This window comes from Notechis scutatus, chromosome 1, assembly GCF_049901735.1.
Source record: "Notechis scutatus isolate UNSWTSFEM ecotype Mainland chromosome 1, rNotScu1.2, whole genome shotgun sequence".
NCBI classification, from domain to species: domain Eukaryota; kingdom Metazoa; phylum Chordata; class Lepidosauria; order Squamata; family Elapidae; genus Notechis; species Notechis scutatus.
Window position 1 is genome coordinate 235,969,565 of NC_142009.1, and position 24,573 is coordinate 235,994,137.

The following is a 24,573-nucleotide window of genomic DNA, read 5'->3' on the forward strand; positions in this document are numbered from 1 at the left end:
ATGCAGGTGTGGGATTCAAATTTTTAACAACCAGTTCTGTGGGCGTGGCTTAGGTGGTGGGCGTGGCTTGGTGGTCATGTGACTGGGTGGACATGGCTTGGTGGTCATGTTATTGGCTGGGTGTGGCCAACTCAATATCACTCACATCGAGGCACACATCTCCTCGCCTGGCCTCTCATGACTGTGGGGATGCTGTAACAGTTGCAAGTGTGAAAAATGGTCATAAGTCACTTTTTTCAGTGCCATTGTAACTTTGAATGGTCACTCCACACAAGCAAAGTACCAGCAAAGGAGGGGGAAAAAACTCCAGAGAAGTTCCAGAGACAGGAAGTCTAGTCCTGCCAAGAATGTAATAAGGGTTAATGGAGAGGCAGTTTCTGTAAGCAACACCAGAATGTTTCCTTCCTGCCTTCCTTACAGGATTAGGCCAGTAATTTCTTCTAACAACCGGCTCTCCGAACTGCTTAGAATGTTAACAACCGGTTCTAGCGAATAGGTGCGAATTGGTAGAATCCCACCCCCAGTCACCTACTATTGCTAAGCAATAAGTCACATCACGTACTAAGCTGTAATTTTAATCAGCTGTCTAAAGGGACCTGCTCATGATCATAATTTACTTATCATTGACCTGCATTCTTGAAATCAGGCTGTATGAATCACAGCAAAGTCAATCCTTTGCCTCGCATTACATGTGATTGTGAGATTCCCAACTAGCCGCATAGAAGTTGTTCCTTAATATACCATTTTGGATTGCACTGTCAGAACTGGGATAGTACAGAATAAATTATTTTCAGTGTTGCTATACAGAAATAATTATATTATTACTATTTTTTAAAAAATTACAAGGAATGTTTGTGTTTTGTTGAGCAAATGGCTTGAGTTGAGAGCAGATGCTCTATTTTTAAACTGGGTAGTATCAGCCATTTTTATTATTATTATCATCCCTCCAATTTTTGGGACAGTCCAGATTAATCTGAAATTATCTCTATCTGCAGCTTTCCCGCCATTCTGTTTGAAGCTACATATAATACATTTTTCCAATACTGCGCTGTCCTCTTGCTTTTCTTCCTCCTATTTCTGTTTTCCCCATCCCTTTCTCTGCCTGCTGTATGTAACATTTGGTTTAATCACATATTTTAGAAAACTTGAAAGTTTACCCACTTTCCCCCTCCTCCACTGCCACTACATCAACTAAATCAGGGGTCTCCAACCCTGGCAACTTTAAGACTTGTGGACAAAGCAAAGCTGGCTGAGGAATTCTGGGAGTTTAAATCCACAAGTCTTAAAGTTGCTAAGGTTGGAGACCCCTTATCTAAATGGGCTTTCCTAATACAGACCTTTCCTAATAATGAGCACGTTACAGTCTTTTCTCTAGAACCGACACGGATGGTGTTACCTCGTTTTGGGTAATGAAATGTCTGCAAGAAAACAACCAAGTTCAGGGAGCACCAAGGACCCCTCCATCTTTTTTCTCCCATAATCACATCCTGTTATGTTCTTCATTCCCCAGGGCAAGAGATCAATGAAGTGACCCTTTCCAGATTAAGACTCCGAGTTCTTCCGTTCGAAGTGCTACTCAATAACAGTATAGAGAGCCTAAATCTGGACCGGAACAAGCTGAAACATATCACTGGGATTTCAAGCCTTTATAATCTGAAAAAATTGATTTTGTCAAAAAATACTATGACAGATTTCCCAGTGGAGATCCGGAACCTGATCCATCTGGAGAAGCTCGAGCTCAATCAAAATCAAATCCAAGATATCCCAGAGGGGATCTTCTCTTCTCTCTCTAAGTTAAAACATCTCCGACTTAACAACAACTGTTTAGGCAATCTTCCTAAGGATTTAAGTTCCTGCCGGGACTGTCTCCAGTATCTGAACTTGTCCACAAACGTATTCCAAGCCATCCCTAAAGTAGTCTTGGAGTTGAAGAACTTGCAAGAGTTCTATGTGCAAAATAACTTTTTGCGTCAGCTCCCTAAAGAGCTGTTCACAGAGCTATCCCTGAAGATGTTTAAAGTAAATGGGAACTCATTGAGGGAACCTCCAGATGAAGTATGTGCAGGGGGTATCAAACAGATCATCAGTTACTTCAACCAGCTACAGAACGGCCAAGCTGAGGAGGACAAGCGTGTCAAGACAATGTTTTTGGGGACATCCTTAGCAGGAAAATCTACAGTGTGCAAAAGCTTAAAGCAGGGACAAGTTGTTCGACTATCCAAGGAAGAGCGCACTGTTGGGATCGAGATAAGCGAGTTCCATATCCAAGGCTTCACTTTCCTCTTTTGGGATTTTGCTGGCCAGCTGGAATACTATGTGACCCACCATATGTTCATTACTTCACAGGCCCTTGTCATCTTGGTCATTAACCTTCACCAGTAAGTGTTCTCTGGCTTCCAGTGCGAAGATGTATTGTATTTATTTACGAATGAGATTTATATGGTCACCCAAATAAAGGGCACACAACAAAAAATAACCAATTCATTAAAAAACACAAAGATAGGAGGCAATATAATCAAGGCTGAACTGCAATCATATTTATATTCTTGACACCATCAAGCAGGCTCATCCAACATCCTGGCCCTAATGTTTTTCAATGACAGTTCCCTTTAATTTAAGCGGAACAGATGGATCTAAATATACACATCTAGTTCTAAATGAGTCTGATTTAAATACTTAAACTTTGGCTGGTTCTTGATGGTGATATTATACAGGCAACAATCACCATTTCCCTCCTACTTTAGTGGTATCTGATAAGTGGAGCATCAAAGGCTAAATGTCATGCCAATCCATCTGAACTCACTTCCAATAAACCGGCATAGGGTTGCACTGCCCAGTTTCTGAAGAAAATACACAATTTTTACACTAAAAATTAATTCTTGTAATATTTTTTTGACCCAGAAGGAACTTTACCACAAAACTTCAAGAAGTATCCTTTTAATCAGTCCTGGCCAGAGTTTTTAATTTTCAACAATGGATATCTGAGCTGAATTCTCAGCAAGCAAAATATAGCAATCAGAATTTTGATTCCCTAATGTTTCTGTCTGAAGCTGAAATACAATTGAGCACACCCAGAATTCTATTTCTCATATTTAGTTACAGGTACTTCAAACTTTTCTGCACATCTTTTTTTAAATGGTTCACTTTTGTTGGCTTGTCTTTTGCCTCCAACGATGGATATATTAAAATATTTATTACACTTCAATTCATTTTGCAATGTGCCGAGAGATCATACAATATGTTTGATACTCTGGGCCAGCCTTTTTTTTATTTCAGGAGAAATGAATTGCTTATAGTGTCACTGATGGGTAAAGCCTAGCAGATGGCTGTTTAAGCTAGTGTCTCCTTGCTTTGATTTTTTTTACTTAAGGAGCTCTGCTCTATTTTACAAGTAATAGTATATAACTTTAATGAGGAAATTGAGGGGAAAAAAAACTCCAGGTGAGTTGCCAGTATTACACGATGTTTGGGACTGCAGGTAGTCCTCGACTTACAACAGTTTGCTTAGTGACCATTCGAAGTTACAACAGCACTGACAAAAAATGAGTTATGACCATTTTTCACACACATGACTGTTGCATGGTCAGGTGATCACAATTCAGATGGTTGGCAACTGACTCATATTTATGACGGTTGCAGTGGCCTGGGATCAGGGGATCCCCTTTTGTGACCTTGTGACAAGCAAAATCAATGGGGAAGCAAGATTCACTTAACAACTGTATTCCTAACTTACTTAGGTATCAGCTTACCAATGACTCCTTCAAGGATCTTGTTGGATTTTGGATTAGCAACCTCTTTATGCGAGTGCCAAATTCTGTGGTCCTTCCTGTGGGAACTCATGTGGATGCTTGTTCAGAAGAGGAGGTTGAAGAAAAGAAAAGGGATATCATGTGCAAGATACAGGCCATGCTGAAGGAGAGACAGACCATCCTAAGTCACCTTATAACTAACCTGGAAGACAATGAGGAATCGGAGTTCTATGAAGACCAGTGGACTCGAGTGAAAGAAATGGAAAATTGCACCCTTACAGTAAGGAATGTTGTCATGTATATTTCATATGCAATGATCTCGACCCAGAAACTGCTGGCATGCAACTGTCCAAACATCTTAGGAAGCAATCTAAAGCAGCAATGACATAGTTCTTTTTTTTTTTTTTTGTCCTAATCTCTAGCCAATCAAATGACTCCCACTTTTAGGAGAGAGGGAGAAATTTTGCACTTGTTCTAATTTTGTCATGCTATACATAAACATGTACAACATCTCCTATTCCACTCCGTTCTCCACTAAGCTTCCACAAAAGCTAGACACAAAGCAGTGTGTTAGTAATTCCCCTCTTCTTGTTTGGAGTTCTCTTTGTCTCTATGCATTTTCTGTTCTAGATTCTAGATCTTGTTCCTGTCAACTGCATGGATTACCTGGACATTAAAAAACTTGAAGAAATCATCTTGGAGCACGTCAAGAATGAAAAGCTCTTCCCCAATGTCATCCAAGTGCTCCCCCCTATCTATAAACAAGTAGAAGCAGCAATTGTAGATATGATGCAAAATAACGAAGAGATGACTGAACATGGCAAGTAAATATTATTAGTGGCATTTTATAGATTTCCTCTTTCTTCTCTTTACTGTGTTGATGTTAAGTGGGATCAATCCCTTTTGGAAGACATGCAATGGAACATGTATTTTACCACAGCTCTATAGCCACAAGTGGCTCGGAAGAATTATTTGGGGCATAGTTTCTAAACTGTTTGGATAGGCCTAAATTAAAACTCTGGGTTCATTTGGGTGCCCAGAGCCACTGAGGCAATAGGTGGCAGCTGGCCTCCTCTTTGTGCAAGCTAAGTTTATTTCAGCGCTAGGTTTCCTGATTATTTAGGGCAAGTATTTATTTAAAAACATTAAAAATTCCACATAAATCAATGTTATAATGGATTTAATTAATTATAAGCCTATTGGCTAAAAAGTTAATTGACTGAGCTCAAAGATTTGGAACATTAGAAAGAGAAAGAACCCTTTGAATGACATTCTCATGGAAACATTCTTGGGTGTACGTGTATCAGAGGTGGTATTCATCCGGTTCTGACCCGTTCTAGAGAACCGGTAGAGGAAATTTTGAACAGTTGGGAGATCCCACCTCTGACTGGCCCTGCCAACCCCATCTATTCTCTGCCTCCTGAGTCCCAGCTGATTGGCTGGGTCTTCTTTGGTTGCCCTGCACAGGAGAAAGGAACTGGAAAGCAGGTTAGTGGGGTGGGGCAGGGAATGGGGATTTTGCAGTAACCTTCCCCCAGGAGTGGGGAGGGAATGGACATTTTACAATATCCTTCCCCTGCCACACCCACCAAGCCACACCACACTCATGAAGCCACGCCCACAGAACCGGTAGTAAAAAAAATTTGAATTCCACCACTGACATGTATGCACCTTTCAGTCATTTTTTGGGGGGGACTCCTGGTGACTGTATAGATTATAGATTTATTGTAGTTTTCTTAGCAAGGTTTTTGGAAGTGGTTTGCCATTGCCTCCTTCCTAGGGCTGAAAGAGAGTGACTGGTCACCCAGCTGGCTTTGTGCCTAAGTCACCACCTCTCCATTTCTAGCCTGATGCCTTAACCATTACAACAAACTGGCGCTCTCTCTTTAATTTAGGCAGCCATAATAAATTAAACATGCTGTGGAAAGGGGAAAAAAAAAAGAGGCCCACATTTCCCACTTAAATTTATAAATTCAAACTCTTACACTAAGTTATTGGGAATGACAACATCCCATCTTCCCCAAAGGCATATAATTTCAACAGCAACAAGACTTCAATAAAAGAGCCTTACCCTAAAAGGGACACGGTGGCTCAGTGGCTATGACACTGAGCTTATCGATCAGGAAGGTTGGCAGTTAGGCAGTTCGAATCCCTAGTGCCGCTTAACAGAGTGAGCTCCCGTTACTTGTCCCAGCTTCTGCCAACAGTTTGAAAGCATGAAAAATGCAAGTAGAAAAACAGGGACCACTTTGGTGGGAAGGTAACAGTGTTCCATGCGCCTTCGGTGTTTAGTCATGTTCGCCACATGACCACGGAGATGTCTTCGGATAGCACTGGCTCTTTGGTTTTTAACGGAGATGAGCACCACCCCGCAGAGCCAGAAACAACTAGCACATATGTGTGAGGGGAACCTTTACCTTTATCCTAAATGTTCAGAATTTAATGCATAGATTGATAACATTATCTTGCGATTCTCAAACCTGTGTTTATAACAGAATATCAGAGATCAAAGCTGGGCAAGCTAATTTAAGCGCCAAAGTAATGTTCACCTAGTGGAATTGGTCCTGTTTATTTTTCTTTTGATTCTACTAATTTAGAAGTCCAGGTAGTTCTCAGCTTACAAACAGTTCATTTGGTGACCGTTCAAAGTTACAACGGCACTGAAAAAAGGAACTTATGATCGTTTTTCACACGTGCAACTATTGCAGCATCCCTATGGTCATGTGATCAAAATTCAGCCGCTTGGCAACTGATTCACATTTAGGACGGTTGTGGGATTACACAACCACCTTTTGCAACCTTCTGACAAGCAAAGTCAGAATTCGCCAGATTCTCTTAACCACCGTGTTACTAAACAACAGTGGTGATTCACTTAACAATTGTGGCAAGAGACTCATAAAATGGGACATAATTCATTTAATAACTGTCTCACTGAACAACATAAATGTCAGGATTCCAGCAGTTACTCCAATTAAATCATGAGCCTCGAGCCTCACTCCCAAAACTAAAAAGGATTTATTTGAAGTTAACATTCTACGTCTGGCATTAACTTGGGCGTAGCCAACTCTGAGATACGTAATTCACTGTCACTCTTGATCCTGCTTTCCCCCCCACCGCTCTGGGTGTATCATCCAACGAAAAATGTCCATAGCCAAGAGTCATCAATCATGCTCTCCAATTAGATTTTTGTGTGGCAGAAGCTTCAGTCATCTAATCAGTCCTTGAAGAAAATATGAATTGAATGTACTTTCGATTCCACACTGCTGCCTGCTTTTTGAAACTCCCCTCCCCCTTCTTTCTGTTGTCAACTATAAAATGTGTATACAAAATGTTTTATGAATTGACAATAAATTTTGGGTTCAGTTGTTGTAAGTTGAGGACTATGTGCAGCTTGGAGCACAGAACCAGTGGTGGGATTCAGCCAGTTCACACCAGTTCGGGAGAAACGGTTGTTAACTTTCTGAGCAGTTTGGTGAACTGGTTTTTGGAAGAAATTATTAGGGCAGAGAACCAATTGTTAAAGTATTTGAATTCCACCACTGCATAGAACATACAGTATTGTTGGTTGACCCCCTGAGATTGTCTCTCGAAGCTGTTCTCAACAAGTGCTCTTCTGATTCCTTAGGGATGGTGAATTTCAACCTTTTACACAGCAAGCTCTTTCGCCGGTATCATTTGGATAGAGAACTTCTGCGGGATATTTTGAGATACCTTCATCGCATTGGATTAATTGTATGGTATGAAAAGATCGAGCAGCTGAAGGACACACTGTTCTTACGTCCAACTGTTCTGATCACTCTCTTCAAAGTGAGTACCTCCTTGATTCCACCTTAGAAGCTTCCTCCAGCACCGGAGGGCCATTGCTTCTCTGAAGTTAGCTAGAAGCCAAATTTTCACAGACCACAGGTTTTAAAAAATGGTTCTATCGTATGTATAACCTGCTCCAAATCGTAACAGAGGCTTTGTGGAGTGCTACAAAGTAAAAAACAAGCAAATGTAAACCATTAAAATCTTCCCTAGACTCAGCAGGAGCTGCCAAAATTTCACCTTATGTTTTCTCCCAAGTCCCATTCAGCAAAGATTATTATTGATATGAATGAAAAGTGCTGGATTTTGGGAAAGGGATGAATAGCCTCTACATTGTCTTCCGTGTTGTCTCTGAATTAACCCAATGGTGTATTGGTAAATGCTTTTATCCCATTTTCCTCTATTTTTTTACAAGCAAAATAGAGTGAGAACTGCAGTTAAAACAAAACTGCCCATGAGGTGACTTTCACATAGAAAAATGCTTCCATTTGGGTGGTGGGGAGGGCAGGAATCCTATTTTTCCTACTCTATTCTTCTTCCTTAGCTTTCTGACAAACTATCTGAGGGTTGAGAGACTCCTCGCAGAAGAGAATCAAACATCATGTGAAGTAGGAGAGGCAGATGGAAGCCAAGTTGTATGGGTGTAATGTATTAAGTTTCTACCCAGTATCTTTATTTAAACAAGATCAATGCTTGGGGTTCATAATTTTGAAGTATGGATGGTCACTTGGCAGTCTGATTGTATCTTACCGCAGAAAACCAATGGTTTGTAGTCATCAGCTAGTCAGAACAGAAGTGGGCATTCTGTCCAGATACGCCAGCTAAATGGTTGAGCCATCCAGTTCGATGAAGGAATTCAAAATACAATTCCAGATTATGTTGCAAGATGGAATAGCTCAGAGGTGTCAAACTCACATCGCCACGTCAGCGTCATGTGACGTATCGGGACTTTTTCTCTCCTTCAATAAACTGGGTGGGGGCGGGGCCAGCACGTGACACATCTGGCCCGCAGGCCAGGAGTTTGACAGCCCTGGAATAGCTGAACATATGTATTAATTTAACTATATACCCTTACCACTTACAACTTTTGAAAGTTTCTCTGTATGTTTCAGCTTAACTTAGTTAGGTACCATGTTTCCTTTACTTTCCACTTCCAACAAGTACTAAAAGGCAGTGGACTATTTTAGGGCATGCTTCAGACTTCAGACCAAGGGTCAGATACAAAAGTGTGGTCTCAGGGTGGGAGGACAGGGAGAATGGAAGAGTAGCCCAATTATTTTTGTTTCTAAGTTGAGATCTCAATTTATAAGGAGACAGGACAGAAGCTGAATGGTTTTATTAATGGTATGATTAAATATTTAGGAATCAAAAAACAATCTATTACAAGACACCAAGAAGTTTACTTGTAAGTCTTCAGTCAAGACTAACATCATTTATCTTCAGTCAACTCCACTAACACAATTGTGAGCCTACTTAGGCAAATATATTTCTGTTTTTCTAGACTCTTGTGAGGTATGGCCTAATGCAACAGCTGGAGAGCATTTCTGTGGACATCTTGATAGGAGAACATGCCACCATCCGAGACCGGGACAATTGGGCATTGATGTTTAAATCCAAAGCCATCCTATGCCAGAAAGCCATGAGAGCTTTGCTCAAGCAGCAGCTTTCTTTAGACAACATGGTAGACATCTTTGAGGAAATGGTGGGAAGCAGATTACAGAAGGGGAAACTTTTCAGCCTACTTGAACACTTTGAGATCTGCCTGGAGATCAGAAATGTAGGAGGACTTAATCCTAGAGCCAGAACATTTGTCCCTGGGGAGCCATGGGAAACTCTGCCAAACCTAGAGAAGGACACACACTACTTATTTCCTAACTATCTCAATCAAAGTCAGGAGGTTTCAACAAAGTGGGGAGAAGATCACAAAGAGGACTTGCATATTCGCTTGTACTTTTCTCCTGAGATTCCAGAGAGCTTCTTCCAAAGGTATTGAATACTATCTGCTAAGTGTCATAGATAATGACAAGCCATCCTGTGGCCGATATCTACAACTGAGGGCCTCTTTGAACGGGGAGGGGGGGCAGTTGATTTGCACAAGCAGGGGTCAAAAATACAAGGATGAGGTCACCACTCTTTACTGGACAATTCCTGGCAATTTGCCACCCGTATCTTATAAAACGGTGAGGGTTTTTCTTAGTGTTGGTAGTTTGACTGATACTCTGTTGTCTTTAAAGCAATCTGTCCTATTGCTCTGTTAAGAGTATTTCCCTGCAGGCTGTCAAATAGAGAGCCACTTTAATCTGCAGAAAAGTCAATGGATGATGATTTTGCAAATACAACAGCGGAACATGCAGGAGGCCATGGAGGATGAAAATGAGGCGCATGGGGGCCGCACACAGCCTGTTTTAGCCACCAGAAGCACTGCGGGCTGGTCCTTTGATATTTCCAGGCTACTAAATTCTGCATGTTCCTATTGATATTAACCAGGCTACTAAATTCTGCACCACGATTGCATGCAAGAAGCCTCAAGTCTAGGGGTTGATTGCAGGATGTTTCTGAAAGATACAATAGCCTTCTTCACACAGTAACCCCCCTTCCTTCCCAGAACTCAAAGCCACCTACAGAGCATTTCTACCTCCGGTTTTCTTCTCAACACTAGGGGTTAGTGACTGGACCAGAATTCTCCAAGGAGCTTCCATGCTGAGTGTGAGGTTGAATCTGATCTCTCAAGCCCTAAGCCACCATTAATAACTACATCCCACTGATTTTAAGCATTAGGGACTCTCTAGAACAAGTGTGTAAAGTGTGTGGGATTTCTTTGAGGGATGGAGGAGCATTGTAGTTCTCCGCAGGTGAGGGGTGAAGGGGAAGAGTGGGAGGGGGATTTGGACGGATGCCGTCTGCAACACCCTGCCGGCAAAAACGGGGGGTGTGTGTGTGTCCTGTGCCCCATTTTCACCCTCCATGACCTCCTGCAGCACTCTGCCAGTCATTTTCGGGCCTGTTTTCAGGCTATTTTTTTGGCTTGTTTTTGGCCCACTTTTCAGCCTGTTTTCAGCTGGCAGAGTGCTGCAGGAGGCCATGGAGAGTGAAAATGAGGTGCATGGGAGGCGCACGTAGCCTGTTTTAGCTGCCAGAAGCACTGTGGGCCAGTCCTTTGATATTCCCAGGCTGGCCCCTCAGGCCGGATTAAAGCCTTGAGTTTGATACCCCTGCTCCAGAATATGGGCTGTTTAGTCCTCTCTTGAACTGATTATTGTTGCAACTGCCCAGACCCAGTTTAGCAGTACCGGTAATGCTTGGGGAAAAAAGAACATCTTAAAATAGGATCTGAAAGCACTAACTGTTTCCCCCCCCTTCTTTCTTCCCAGACTCATGGTGAAAGCTTGTTCCTTCTTTTCAACTCACTGGGTTGCTAAAACCATTTGCCTGCTCATAAGTAGTGGCACACCTTTACTGATCAAAGCAAATAACCAAAAAGGTTACAGCTACATTGAGCTCAGGTGCAGAAAGCCAGGACAGACAGCTGGTATGTACGCAGGCATTGATTGCTTTTTTGGTTCAAATGTAATGTAAATGATAGTAGAACAAAACAGTGTACAGGTAGTAATCAATGTACTACCACAATAACCCAAAATTTATGTTGCTAAGTGAAACATTTGTTAACTGAGTTTTACTCCATTTTGCGACTTTTCTTGCCACCGTTGTTAAGTGAATCACTGCAGATGTTAAGCTAGCAACATGGTTGTTAAATGAATCTGGCTTCCCCATTGACTTTGCTTGTCAGAAGGTTGCAAAAGGGGATCACATGACCCCAGGAACACTGTAACTGTCGTAACTATGAGTCAGTTGCCGGGTGTCTGAATTTTGATCACATGACCATGAGGACATTGAAATGGTCGTACATGTGAAAAACAGTCATAAGACACTTTTTGCCATGCCATTGTAACTTCGAACAGTCACTAAATGAACTATTGTAAATCAAGGACTATTTTATTTATTTATTTGATTTCATTTGTCAATCGCTTACAAGATAATAGGTATAAGTATATACATAGTTATGAACACATGAAATGGGTACATATAGGAAAAATAAAAGAAACAATAGGACAGGGACGGTAGGCACGTTGGTGCGCTTATGGACACCCCCTACAGACCTCTTAGGAAAAGGGTGAAGTCAATAGTAGACAGTCTTAAGGTTAAAGTTTTTGGGGTTTGGGGAAGAAACCACAAAGTCAGGTAGAGTATTCCAGACATTGACTACCTGTATCTAAGGCTGGAATCTGTGTAATTGTTAACAAAATTGCTCCTGGGATCTCAGTTGAAGGAAGCCGTTCGACAGTTTTGCCTCTTGAGAGAGGCTGGCATATGACTGCTGGATCAGCCCCACCTCTGGATGCCACCTGAAAAAAGTCAGTTTCTCATACAGGCAAATCCCACTAATGCTGAATATGGGAGAACGAAGGACCCACACACAAATAGTGGTAGTGTTGTCCCCAATTCGGGTCTGAGCCTGGTGCCAAAGCCAATGGTGAGACGCCAGACAGGAGGCACAGATTTTCTGTTTGCTTTTTATTGGAGTAACTCCAAGGAAAAGGGCTCCTGGTCAAAATGCCAAGAGCCAAGAACAAAGGATTGAGCAAGTTTTATACATTTTCACTAAAAGAGAAGGCGGGACAAAGTGAGATAAGAAGAAATATCACCTAATAAACATTTTAGTAATAATTCTACAATTTGTTCTGTTGGTCTCTAGCTGTCCCTATTCCCAAGTCTGAGCTAATGAATGCCCTAGGAATTATCGAATACAAATTTGATTTGCTGCAGGACATCTCTATCCCTAACTGTTAGCTGAGGTCTGCAAATTGGCTAACTTGTGTTACTTTTTATCAGCTTTCCAATTAGCCAGGATTGTTACAAGATTTACACATGCCTATCTCCTGTGGATAAGCATTCTTTGTTCTTGCCAGACAGACTCCACAATTACAGGCTTCCTGGTTTACTTTGAAGTGTGTGCCATGACCTGGCTTTATTTTAGCAGATGGCCCAGATTAGAGGCAGACTTCAACCCCTGTCCTAAACCAATCAGTGGAACTGAAGAACCAATTTTAGAGAATGGATTTATTGCTTTCTTTCAGTCATTCTTCTCAACAATGATGAACCAAGAGCTCCTCTTGCACCTTTGTGCACAAGGTGTTTAATCAGTATCTGCTTTAAAGTTCAGGCCAGCTTTTTACAGCTTGGGGCTCTCCAACAGGATCAAATATCAGCTCCCCCCAAACTCACAGCCTTTGGCTGGACTAGATGATGACTATGGGAGTTGAAATTAGACCTATCTGGGATTCACCAAGTTGGAGAAGGCTGGCTCTTCTGAATGCTTCTCCCTGTTGCCTTTTACAGGATTCCAATTAACCTGGGACTTTATTATAACAATCATCTCCATCAACCAAAAACTCCTGGAGGAATGGCCTGGGCTCCATCTTTGCATAAAGGCTCCTTGCCGGACAGTCGGATGTCCTGCTGAATTTGTCTGGCCAGATCTGGATGATAAGATGACTGTGTATGTATTTCATGCTGTGCACAAGCAAAACCAAGACTGTAAAGTTTTTCAGAGTTTGCTGTTTAAACCAGGGGTCTCCAACCTTGACAACTTGTGGACTTCAACTCCCAGAATTCCTCAGCCAGCAAAGCAAAGTCCACAAGTCTTAAAGTTGCCAAGGTTGGAGACCCCTGGTTTAAATTACTTCGTTCTCACTATATTGGCCTTTATCCAGAAAACATACACTATAACATTTCTCTTTCCAAAGCGGATTCGCAGCTGAGATCCTTTGCTATGAATCCTTGTTTCTTAAGCTTAACTGAGGGATGGCTCTGTAACCTGTAAATAGACTTTAAAAACAAACCCTCCAAAATCTTTCAAATAAGGCGCTTCTTTCATTGAAGCATTTCTTCTGATAGTGTTACTGAAGGTTTCACTTCTATACCACTTTTATAACCCTCTCTCTTTGGTGCATCCATCTCTGTGAATCTGCTCCCTTCGAAATGTTTTAAGTCTCCTCTCCCATGGTTCCCAGCCAGCACAGCCCAAACTAGACTGGAGATTAGGGAATGTGGATGGCGCTAGATCAGAAAAAGCTGTGCTGCAGGATGGCTATTATATCAGGTTCTTTCTTCAGCTTATAGATAGGGCTTCTTCATTCTTTTTTTTTTTAAAAACCTTGTTAAACCTAAGCTAGAGGATATATTTATAGTCAAGCTAGGAGATTATAATGTTTTCATATTCTTATTCAAATGTCTTATTTGGAGATGTTATGTTACTAATACAAGGTCTCCAAAGCGACCTTCTTAAGAAGTCAGCCTGAAATCTGTGCCTATCTCAAAGGGGTCAATAGAAGCCTCAAGCTGCACTGGGGATTCAAACTTAAATCTTTCCTGTTCTTTCCATCACCATACCACAAAATTGGTCTGTACAATTAAGACTAGCCCACCCCATTTCTGAAGGATTTCTACTTACCCAGGAATAGCAATAGGAAAGAATAGTGGATCATTGCTCAAATGACATTTTCATTTGTATTTTTCCCAAATTACAGCAGTGGGATTTTAAATATTTCTTTGTGCTTCTATAGGTTTTCAAACTTCCATGTTTAAAGCATTAGCAAAAATTGCTTTTGGTAACCGAAGCAAACTTGACCTCAAACAAACAAACCCACCCACATTTTAAGAATTGTTTTAATGCTTTTTTCTTTGAAAGTTCAAGATGAGCTATATCAGGATCTCTCCTCATTTTACCCCATCCTTTATTTTAGTGATCAACTGGTGTGAAATAGGTGTAACTGACCTAGGTCAATCAGTAAATTCCATGCTTGGATAGTGATTTGAACTTTGATCTTGTCCTTACTCTGACACCTTAGTAACAACCTATCTTACACTAGGGGCCAATCTATTTAGTGGTGCTTGGTCCTGTTTCTCATCAAACTTCATTCCAGGTTCAAAGAAGACATTAAAACTTGTGGAATTTGTGCCAATCGATTTGAAACAGAGCTCCTGTTACCCAAAGGTGAGGTTGGAATATTTGCCATTAATGTCAATACTCTGACTTAATTATTTAAATAACAATGTTAATGTTGTTATTTCAATAAGCTAGAATGCTTGCATGATGAAATGGGGAGTTGCCCTTTATGGCAAATGTCCAGAAAAATATAGGCTTAGGTATGTTTTTTTCAAAAAGCTTTTAGATACAAAATTCCATGGTGCTGTCTGTGTTTAGCTTATTTGTAGTATTTTATTGCAATTCAGTTATAATGACTATAGCTCATCGGTTTTGGAGGGTTAAAGCATAATAATCATGAATTATTCCAATATAGGGGATTGCACTTCAAACTAAAGAAAATATCTTAAAAGACTGAGCTAGTAATCTTGCCACCGTAAAGTTTTCTGAACTGGTTAATGGAAGTTTTGCCTCTTATCCCCTATGTAAAGCCCAGTGACTTGATATTTTTCTGAGATAACCATAAAGCGTCGTTGGACATTGGATGCTTGGTTCCCTGGTATTCAGCAGGTTCTGACCAGTTCTGGAGAACCGGTAGCGGAAATTTTGAGTAGTTTGGAGAACTGGCAAATACCACCTCTGACTGGAGATTTTACAGTCTCCTTCCCCTGCCACGCCCACCAAACCTCACCCACAGAATGGGTAGTAAAATTTTTTGAATCCCACCACTGCATGGTAGACTGCGGTCTCTGGGTTGACCGTTAAAGCAGATCTTGCCTAATGTCAGGGCTGTCTCTGTCTAATTCCTACGAAAGAAAAACCCTTGGCTTCATAGATTCAGAAAAAAAAAGTACTTTTACTAGGAGAGAACTGAACGCAACAATTTTCTGGCAAGATCTGGGGCAAAAGCACAGGAAGCAGCAAATTGAAACAAACCATAGTGCCCAACACCCCTGTAGCTAGGCAACCAGAAGACAAGCACCAGCCAAGAATAGTTTGAGAAAAGTCTTTGATTCAAGTACATTGTCTCTGGCTGCTGCATACCAAAGCTAGAAGAAATGACCTTGGAGAGATAAGCAAAAGCTGCAGTGAAAAATTCTCCACCAATCCCTCCCCTCCATTACCATGGCAGCAAGCAGCAGGCTTGCTGACAGATAGGGAGGCAGCCTAGCACAGCAGTTGCCAACCGGCGGCCCGCAGCAAACTGGTGGGCCATGAGAAAATTTTGGTGGGCCGCAGAGAAATCTCACCCCCAGAGCACCCTCACAAAGCAATTAATCCAGGCTGCACAGAAACACAAGGCTGCACCGCCCACATGGCCCGAGGCAACCCTCCCCGCCCACTCACTCCTTACCCTGTAAACTTGCCTGTTAAATTGCTATTTTTCCTTTTTCTGACCATTATCTGTTCTGCTGTGCTGGGAGATTTAGATTAGCTAGGAAGCAGGAAATGGTTGGATTTCTTGCTTTCTAGCTAGTCTTTAGATCTTCAGCTCAGCACAGCCAAACCTCCCTTAGGACTGAAGGTTTGCTTGCAAGCAAATTCAGTGCAGACTCACGGTAAGCAAATTTGAGAAACTGAGCTAGCCGATGGCAGATAAATAGATCACTGAATGATTCTGTGAGCAACTCAATCTGCCTGCTTTGCCTGATTTTGGGTAAAAGTTGCTCTTTTTTTATAAAAATTCAATATTTACATGCATGGTGTGTTGTGAGTTAATTTTGTGAGTTTGCTTGCAAGCAAATTTTATGTGACAGACTGAGCTAGCCGATGGCAGATAGATAGATCTCTGAATGAATCTGTGATTCTGTGAGCAACTCAATCTGTCTGCCTGCTTTGCCTGATTTTGGGTAAAAGTTGCTCTTTTTTTAAATAAAAAATTCAATATTTATATAAATATTTATAATATTTACATACAAGCCATGCCCAGCCAGTCACGACCACCAAGCCACACCCATGAATTAGGCCACACCCACATAACCAGTTAGTGGTCCCTGGGATCTAAAATTATGAATTTGGTGGTCCCTGCCGTCCAAAAGGTTGGCGACCCCTGGCCTAGCACATATGTCTGCCATAGCATGCCATAACGTTATTGAAAAGGCCTAATATTACTAAGCATTTTATTTTTTTTCACAGTTCCAAACAAACCAAGCAGAACTGAGGCTCCTGCACAGTATTATATCACCAGCTATGGGAATGCTACTTTTGGAACCAGCACTGTCCATGTGGAAAGACAGGTTTGTTCATGTGGCAGTCTAAAGCAGCCTTCCTGAAACTAGCTAGGAGTTGTGAATTCTAGCCCAATGTACCTGGAGGACATCAAGGAAGGGAAAGATGGCCAGAAAAATGGAATGTTAGTTTGACCGTGATGTCAAAAGCGCAGGTCACAACTGTAATGGTAACAAATTAGACCCTTTTATCCATGTATCTCCATTCTAGCATCAGCTATACTGCTATGAAACAGTAAGATTTCATCCGCTTGTTTAATATAATGCAAAGAAACCTCACACACTCTTTGGTTGGGACATGTCTACAATACAGAACCTCTATATTGTAGGCAGCCCATTGTTGAGGCAGGCTGAAGTTGGTTCAAGGAGTTACAGCCCAGAAATACATAGGGAAAACAGAAGAGAACCTCTTATCTGATAGGCAGGTGACTTAGTGGTTGATTGACCAGTCCAGGGGTCAGCAACCAGCGGCTCTGGAGCCACATGTGGCTCTTTCATCTCTCTGCTGCGGCTCCGTCACTCAAAATATGTGTCACAATCGCCAATGTGCGATACCCACCAGCACACGATTTTTTTAGCTTTTTGACCCCCGGTAGGCCAACCATGGATAAATCCAAGAAAAGTTTCAGAAGAAAACAATGTTTAATTCAACTACATATGCTAGTTTTGTGGCCACTCAGGAAATAGTCAGGCAATGGGAAGGGTTTTGTGGCTCCCGGTGTTTTCTTTTCTGTGGGAAATGGGTGCAAAGTTGCCGACCCCTAGACCAGTCCATAAGGATTTGGGAGAAATTATGTGTTATATACTGGAAGGCACCCCATAGCTGAACATTACTGAATCCTGTTCCTTGAACTCTTGCTGCAAGATCATGTATGCAATGTGCTGGGATCTAAAACCAGCCCCCTGGCACATATTCCACATGGAAAATGTGGTGGCTTTACCCTGGTTGATGGCATTCAGCCAGAGAAAATGGCCAATAACTGTTCTTACAGGGACATGTGGAGTTGTATAGGTAGCAGCAGGGCATGGCTCCATTCCAGAGACACATTAATAGTAAGATATGGGCACACTATGATTTTTGCCAACGTGATTTTCTCCCACTACCTTGGGTAGAAAGAAGCAATGTGTGGTAAAATGGGCGTGTGGATGAGATGTAAAAAACTAAAATTCTGCAAGATTTGAGACTGGATCTCCAAAAACTGCTTTGGACGATGCAAGAGCGCAAACACAAATACCTCTTTGCAATACTTTCAAAAGTTGCAAAAGATTTGTAAAGAGTTCTTGCTAAGAAGTTCCACATTGGGGCTCCAAAGCAATAGGGAACTTTATTCTATCATTGTAACGCTTGGCTTTAGATCTGTTTAATCTGTTAAACAAAATCTGTAATTCATTTCCTGGTGTTTTTTTTGTCGTAGAGCATCTTGGATAAATGAAAACAGCCACAAAGGATAAATCACTAGCACAACATCATTTCTATCAACGGTATTTTATGATCATTTCAAATAAAAAAAGGCGTACTTCTTAAATTTACATGGAATGTCGATTTATTTCCATAAAAGATATTATTGACTGAAGTTGTACTTTAGCGAGTTTACACAAATTACAGAAAAACTTGATTTCTCATTAGAAATTCTCATTGGACTTTTCACATTTTATGAAATAAATATTTCCGTGAGAAACCCAAACAAAAAATATTGAGACTTAATATTAAATTCTAACATTACAACATGGTAATCCTCGACTTACGGCCACAATTGAGCCCCAAATTTAGGCTGTTTAAGTGAGACATTTGTTAAGTGAGTTTTGCCCCATTTTATGACCTTTCTAGATATAGTTGTTAAGCGAATCATTGCAGTTGTTAAATTCGTTAACAGTTGTTCAATGAATCTAGCATGCCCATTGACTTTGCTCATCAGAAAGTTGCGAAAGGTGATCACGTGACCCCCAGGACACTGCAACCGTCATAAATATGAGCATCTGAGCATAGATATGCCAAGCACCTGAATTTTGATCGCATGACCTCAGGAATGTGGCAACAGCGGTGTGAAGGATGGTCGTGTCGCTTTTTTCAAGTGCCATTGTAACTTTGAGTGGTCACTAAACGAACTGCGGTAAGTCGAGGGCTACCAGTAATTCAGTTCAGTACATTTTAGATTTTCAGACATTTATAGTCTCGAAAGATTCTTGAGATCCAAAAGCACAGTAAGTGGCTTCAGGTCTAGAAATAGTGACTAACAGCAACATTTGAAGAAAAAAAAAAGTACAATAAAACTCGCAGCCATCACAATAGTCAAACTGTGACACTAATAAAGGATTGTAAGTGGCTTCTCTAAAAGCCCGATTAACGTATCACGATGTAGGTATTTTGTCTGAGTAAGCCGATGCTTTTTACAGGAGCCCTAGACAATCAGTTTTTATTACGGTTACAGACTATTGTGTGTTTCTCATAAAACACAGCCAGGTCTTATTTTAGTTTGACCCCTGGAAAAACAGCTAGGCCTTCTTTTCATGGGGTGTGTTAATTCCCGCCCCTCACGCCCCTCACCTAGCCACCGGGCTGTTTCTTTCGCGGCCGAAAAGAGCGAGCGATACGACCCACATGCCTCGTGTACCCTTGCTTGCCTGTAACGGTCACTCCAGCTACCAGTAGCCATCCTCCCGAAAAAGCCTGCCTTCACCCAGTCCAGCAAGCCCGGCCACCGGGTCACTTCTTTTGCGGACGAAGAACGTGTGGGCGAGCGACGTGCGTCGCTCACATGGTTCCGTGTGAGATGCCGGCAAGCATGCACACGCAGCTCCATCTGTGCAAGCGGCGTGCACACAGCCTGCTGCTTACGCAAATGGAGCACCCATGCACACAATCGCCCACTGCCCGTCCTGCTTCTGCGGCCTGGTTCCCAAGGGCTCACACCCGGGATTTTAAAATATCAGTTTAACACAGGCCTCCATTTAAATTGGACTTTAGGGGCGACAGACAAAATTGGGGACTAGATTTCATCTTCCTGTAATGCAGGGGTGGGCAATTAATTTTCCCAAGGGGCCACATGAGAACCTGGGACTATTGTGGAGGGCAGCTACTGCCACTACCCCCCTGTCCTACGCCTCCTGCTGCCCCCCGCCAATCATTCAGCAACTGGAAAATGTACTGTATGCTTATAGAAAGCATTGATTTTAAAAAAGAAAACATTTAAGCTTCTCTTCCCTTAAAGAAGGCAAGCTGTACCAAAGATTAATGCGATCTGATCTATAGGTCTCCCACTTTAGTTAATAGATTGCAAGTCTTGCTTTTGAGACAAGCTATCCTTACTTAACTCTGAGCATGTGCTACCATCAGCTCCATCCTATTTGCTAGATTGTCTATTTCCTCTGACCTGCTTACATATGGACATGATGCTGCTTCCGACAGATGGTTTAAATACAGGTAGTCCTTGACTTATGATAATCGAGCCCAAAATTTCTACTGCTAAGCAAGGCAGTTGTTAAGGGAGTTGTGCCCCGTTTTACAACCTTTTTTTGGGGGGGGGCACAGTTATTAAGCGAATCGGGTGATCCTTAAGAAGAATCTTGGCTTCTCCCATTGACTTGGCTTGTCGGAAGCGGTTTAGGAAAGTCACAAATGGTGATCGTGCGACTCTGGGATAGTGAAACCGTCATAAATACATACCAGTTGCCAAGCGCCTGAATTTTGATCACATGGCCATGGGGAGACTGCAACGGTTGTAAGTGTGAAAACCAGTCATAAGTCACTTGTTTCAGTGCCATTGTAACTCCAAACAGTCGCTAAACAAATGGTTGTAAGTTGTGGACTACCTGTACTAGATCCCCTCCTCTTAGATCACCCAATTTGTAGTCAATTTGTAGCCAATTATTTGTAGCCAACAGAAAGAAAGGGATTGGGTTATCATATGAGGAATGAAACCAGGTAGATTTGGTCCAAGGATATTCAACCATCCATCTGCCTGAGGAACAGAGGCTGTTGGCCAATGGGTTTCCATTCTCCTCTGCAGCCCTCCTCTCCATGCCTGCCCACTGCCTGAGCAGATTTGGGTGACATGCATGGAGCTGTTGAAGGAGAAGAGGGAAGGGATGCGCGCAGTGCGCAACAGGGGATGCCGCTTGGTATTCGTTCCCCATTGCATCACTATAAAACAAAAACCTCCTATTTCTTATGCACTGGGAATTCTTCCAGAACTGCATCTTATATATAAGTACTACAAACAACAATGCATTGTGGTTTCAGTTCTATGCACACTGAATAACACATAGCATTAATAAATTATAACATGCATAAAGTAATTCATCATGTGTTACAAAATAAGAAAGCTTAAATGTTTTCATACGCTAGGCCTTCATAGGCTTTTGCTAAACGTTTCTTGGAATTGTGGACAGTAATGCCTTAACTACTTGCTACCTTAATAGTTTTTTATCTTGTCCTACCTCAGCTGCAGGTGAAGGCAAACACAGCCACCGATACCCACCACCAAGTTCATTTCTACTAATGGGGTGTAGATAGGGTGCATGCAACCTTGATTTCACACAGAGAAGTTGCTTTGAAATGATTAAACGTGGAAGGTTAAATGTAGTCATCCCATGCAGTGAATCACCTGGGGACAAATATCCCTCGGTGAATCGCTCAGGAAAAAGTGGCCAGGAGAGGAGCCTCAGAAATGCCGGCGGAGGCGTGCTGGCAGAGGGCCAGTCAAAGATGACAGTTTGTGGTGGGTCAACTTGGGTGAGGGGCCCAAGGAGAAATGGGCATGACAATGTGGCCCCTGACCAGGGGTGGGATTCTACAGGTTCGCACCTATTCGCTAGAACAGGTTGTTAACATTCTAAGCAGTTCGGAGAACCGGTTGTTAGAAGAAATTACTGGCCTAATCCTGTAAGGAAGGCAGGAAGGAAACATTCTGGGGTTGCTTACAGAAACTGCCTCTCCGTTAACCCTTATTACATTCTTGGCAGGACTAGACTTCCTGTCTCAGGAACGTCTCTGGAGTTTTTTTTCCCCTCCTTTGCTGGTACTTTGCTTGTGTGGAGTGACCATTCAAAGTTACAATGGCACTGAAAAAAGTGACTTATGACTGTTTTTCACAGTTACGATTGTTGCAGCATCCCCACAGTCATGAGAGGCCAGGCGAGGAGATGTGTGCCTTGATGTGAATGATGTTGAGTTGGCCACGGCCAGCCAGTCACATGACCACCAAGCCACACCCACAGAACCGGTTGTTAAAATTTTTGAATCCCACCCCTGCCCCTGACAATTGTCCTAGATCTCTCTGAGAAGACAAAAGCTGTACTTGAGAGCCCTTTGTCTGATTCAGCAAGGACCTGCTAACATTCTTCAATGATATACGCTCTCATACCATAGACCAGGGCTCAGCTACCTTAAACATTCAAAGAGCCACAAAGGTCCTAGCTGGAAGCCTCCCGTTCAATTCTGGAGCCAACCAGAAGTCCGGTTCCCCCACCATAGAATCTCCTCCTAGCACGGTGTCCTTTTTCCTCTACCTGTCCTAACCAAAAACCCTATCAATTGTGGAGGTGACCGGAAAACCCGCCCCTTGCCATAGCTTTTTTCTCCCTAACTGGAAGCTCCTCTTAAAATTGGGGTGGCGACCGGCGACAGGAAGCCTCAGCAGAGGGATGAAAGAGCCAAATGTGGCTCCAGAGCCGCGGGTTGCCCACCCCTGCCATAGACTACATATTATGAGGCTACATTACCTGCAACTTACACCTGGGTGTAGGTAGCCTACTGGCTAGATATAGTCCAGTAGTTCTATTGTTCCCCCAATCTCCCCCCGCAAAAAAACTCTGCAACCAAAATTGCCTTTTTTTCTCCTGTAGGTTTTTGTTGTTGTTGTTGTTTAATATGAATTAGGCTAGAAAACAGGTCCCTGTAAGGATATGTGGGAATGATCTTGGTAGGCAAAGACACAACCAAGGCAATGGTCAGAATCCACCTAGGAATGACGCAGGGCAGGAGGCTCAGAGGAGAGCCCCATTTCTTGGGCTCTAAAGGAGATAGGGGAGAAATGTAATTTCAGAGTTGCAAAATTCTGTTAATGTAGCTTTGCAATAAAGTAGAATAAGTTCACTGGGTCGTCCTCAAGGTGCTTTTTCAAGAGGCCACTGGACTTTCTGGTTTTTCTTTGAAGACGTTTCGCTTCTCATCCAACTCTGAGAAGCGAAACGTCTCCAAAGCAAAACCGGAAAGTCCCGTTGCCTCTTGAATAAAGGACCTTTGGGACAACCATGACCTGGATGACGGAGAATCTGCATAGACACACAGCTCATTTTTCCTATCTGATCGATCTGGAAAGGCTGGCTTCAATCTTGCAAGTCTGAAATTAAATCTCTTTCCCATCCCCTTTACAGCCAAGAGAATTGGGACGGTTCCTCCTCAGAGATTAGCTCCCTTGAAATCACAAGAGAGAACAGCTTTCAATATTTCCACTTCTAAGGAACTTGATATACTTAAAAACAGTTTATTGATTAAGACGTTTGCTTGCATGAAGTTTTTAAATATGTATTTTTAAATATTTAAAACCTGTAGCCTTTGGGCGGACAATAAACTCAATTCCTACACAGGAACAGAAGTCCTTTGTAAGTTTTTTTTCTTTCTTTTTAGGACTGAAAATACAAAACCAGGCTTCTAACCCTGTCTGATAGCATTGAGAATTAGTCTTCTTTAGGGGAACATGGAGGAAGGAAATATCAACCGAGTTTCAGGTTAGAGTGTATATTTAACGTTTATCGGGCGAACCGGTAGTAAAAAAACAGCTACCAGTTTGGCCGAACCAGTATTTCTTTCTTTTCCTCCTGACAATCAGCTGTTCTGACGATCAGCTGTGCCGGGATCGCCCTTTGCCGTCTCACTGCTTCGCCCAGGAGGCTTCCCTGAGGCCCAGGAGGCAAAAAAAACCAGAGTGGGTGGGGGGCTGCAAAAAAAATCCCCCACCCAGTCACACCCACCCAGTCACATGGCCATGCCCACTTAGCCACTCCCACCCAGCCACGCCCACAGAACCGGTAGTACAAATATTTGCATCCCACCCCCTGCCCTGCAGTATCTAGAAAGTCTTTATCATGTGAAAATATGTTCTTGAAAAGAATTTCCTCAACTTTGTCCCGCGATTATCATCGTGCAGAGAAGAATCCTTGTCAATAAAGCCACACAGCACGATATATATATTCCAATAAGTTCCTGGAAAGAGGGCAGAGTATCTGTATCCCCGGAGTGTGATTATCTCAATAAATAATAGTCCAATTAGGAGATCAGCTACCCTAATGCAAGGCTGAGGTGCAATCCAGAGATTATAGTCCTTCTGCCTGTGAAACAAATGAAGGGAACCAGCCTCTCACCCTTTGCTACTAATTGGCACACAAAACAAAGCACTCAATACGCTGTCTCGGTCTGCATGCTTATAGCACAGAGCTGTTCTATCATATCAAACAGGCTATTGGAGATTTGGAGGCTCACACTTTCGCTGTTCAGGGATGAGCAGCCTTCCCTCTGCACGAATTCATGCCAATGTTTACAAAAATTTGGAACCAGCTGTAAAATACACAGAAGACAATAAACATTATTAGCTTGTGCAAAGATAACATTCCACCCCCAAAAAACAAAACAAATGTTATTGGTTAGGGATGAGACTGACTCTCTAGTCTAGGAGAATGGCAAAAAGAAAATGGAAATGGTTTCACTGCCAGTGGCTTTCCTGCTCAGAAATGGGAGAGCTCAGAAAAAAAAAAAGAGAGGGAGAGAGACAGGGCCGTTTTCCCAATTAGCCACAGATTAGTATTA

At 42.3% G+C, this 24,573-nt stretch overlaps 2 protein-coding genes and 1 long non-coding RNA gene across 8 annotated transcripts in view; 1 reads left to right on the plus strand and 2 right to left on the minus strand.

The window, feature by feature from the left end:
* Window positions 1–18,331, plus strand: LOC113412608 (malignant fibrous histiocytoma-amplified sequence 1 homolog). The gene is made up of 11 exons (XM_087959482.1): window positions 1–6; window positions 1,426–2,378; window positions 3,738–4,029; window positions 4,380–4,569; window positions 7,375–7,556; window positions 9,058–9,542; window positions 10,928–11,085; window positions 12,954–13,113; window positions 14,540–14,610; window positions 16,678–16,778; window positions 18,185–18,331. Exons 1-11 carry the CDS (start codon window positions 1–3, stop codon window positions 18,200–18,202), a joined length of 2,616 nt encoding a protein of 871 aa, XP_087815608.1. The 3' UTR covers window positions 18,203–18,331.
* IRF7 (interferon regulatory factor 7) overlaps window positions 18,296–24,573 on the minus strand; it is a 29,807-nt gene continuing 23,529 nt past the window's right edge. For all 6 annotated transcript variants that reach the window (XM_026668213.2, XM_087950780.1, XM_026668211.2 and 3 more), the window contains one exon: window positions 18,296–24,324. In XM_026668213.2, the coding sequence (XP_026523998.2) occupies window positions 24,166–24,324 (159 nt within the window). In that variant the 3' untranslated portion in view covers window positions 18,296–24,165. The remainder of the gene's footprint in view (window positions 24,325–24,573) is intronic.
* Window positions 22,787–24,573, minus strand: part of LOC148133280 (uncharacterized) — a 265,114-nt gene continuing 263,327 nt past the window's right edge. The window contains exon 2 of the long non-coding RNA XR_015746631.1: window positions 22,787–22,944. This is a non-coding gene — a long non-coding RNA (uncharacterized LOC148133280). The remainder of the gene's footprint in view (window positions 22,945–24,573) is intronic.

Excerpts from the sequence above, each read along its gene's own strand:
- LOC113412608 (XM_087959482.1), top strand. Across the intron at positions 4,030-4,379 it reads TGGAAAATTGCACCCTTACA|ATTCTAGATCTTGTTCCTGT; the intron begins GTAAGGAATGTT and ends TTTCTGTTCTAG. Across the intron at positions 7,557-9,057 it reads TTCTGATCACTCTCTTCAAA|ACTCTTGTGAGGTATGGCCT; the intron begins GTGAGTACCTCC and ends CTGTTTTTCTAG.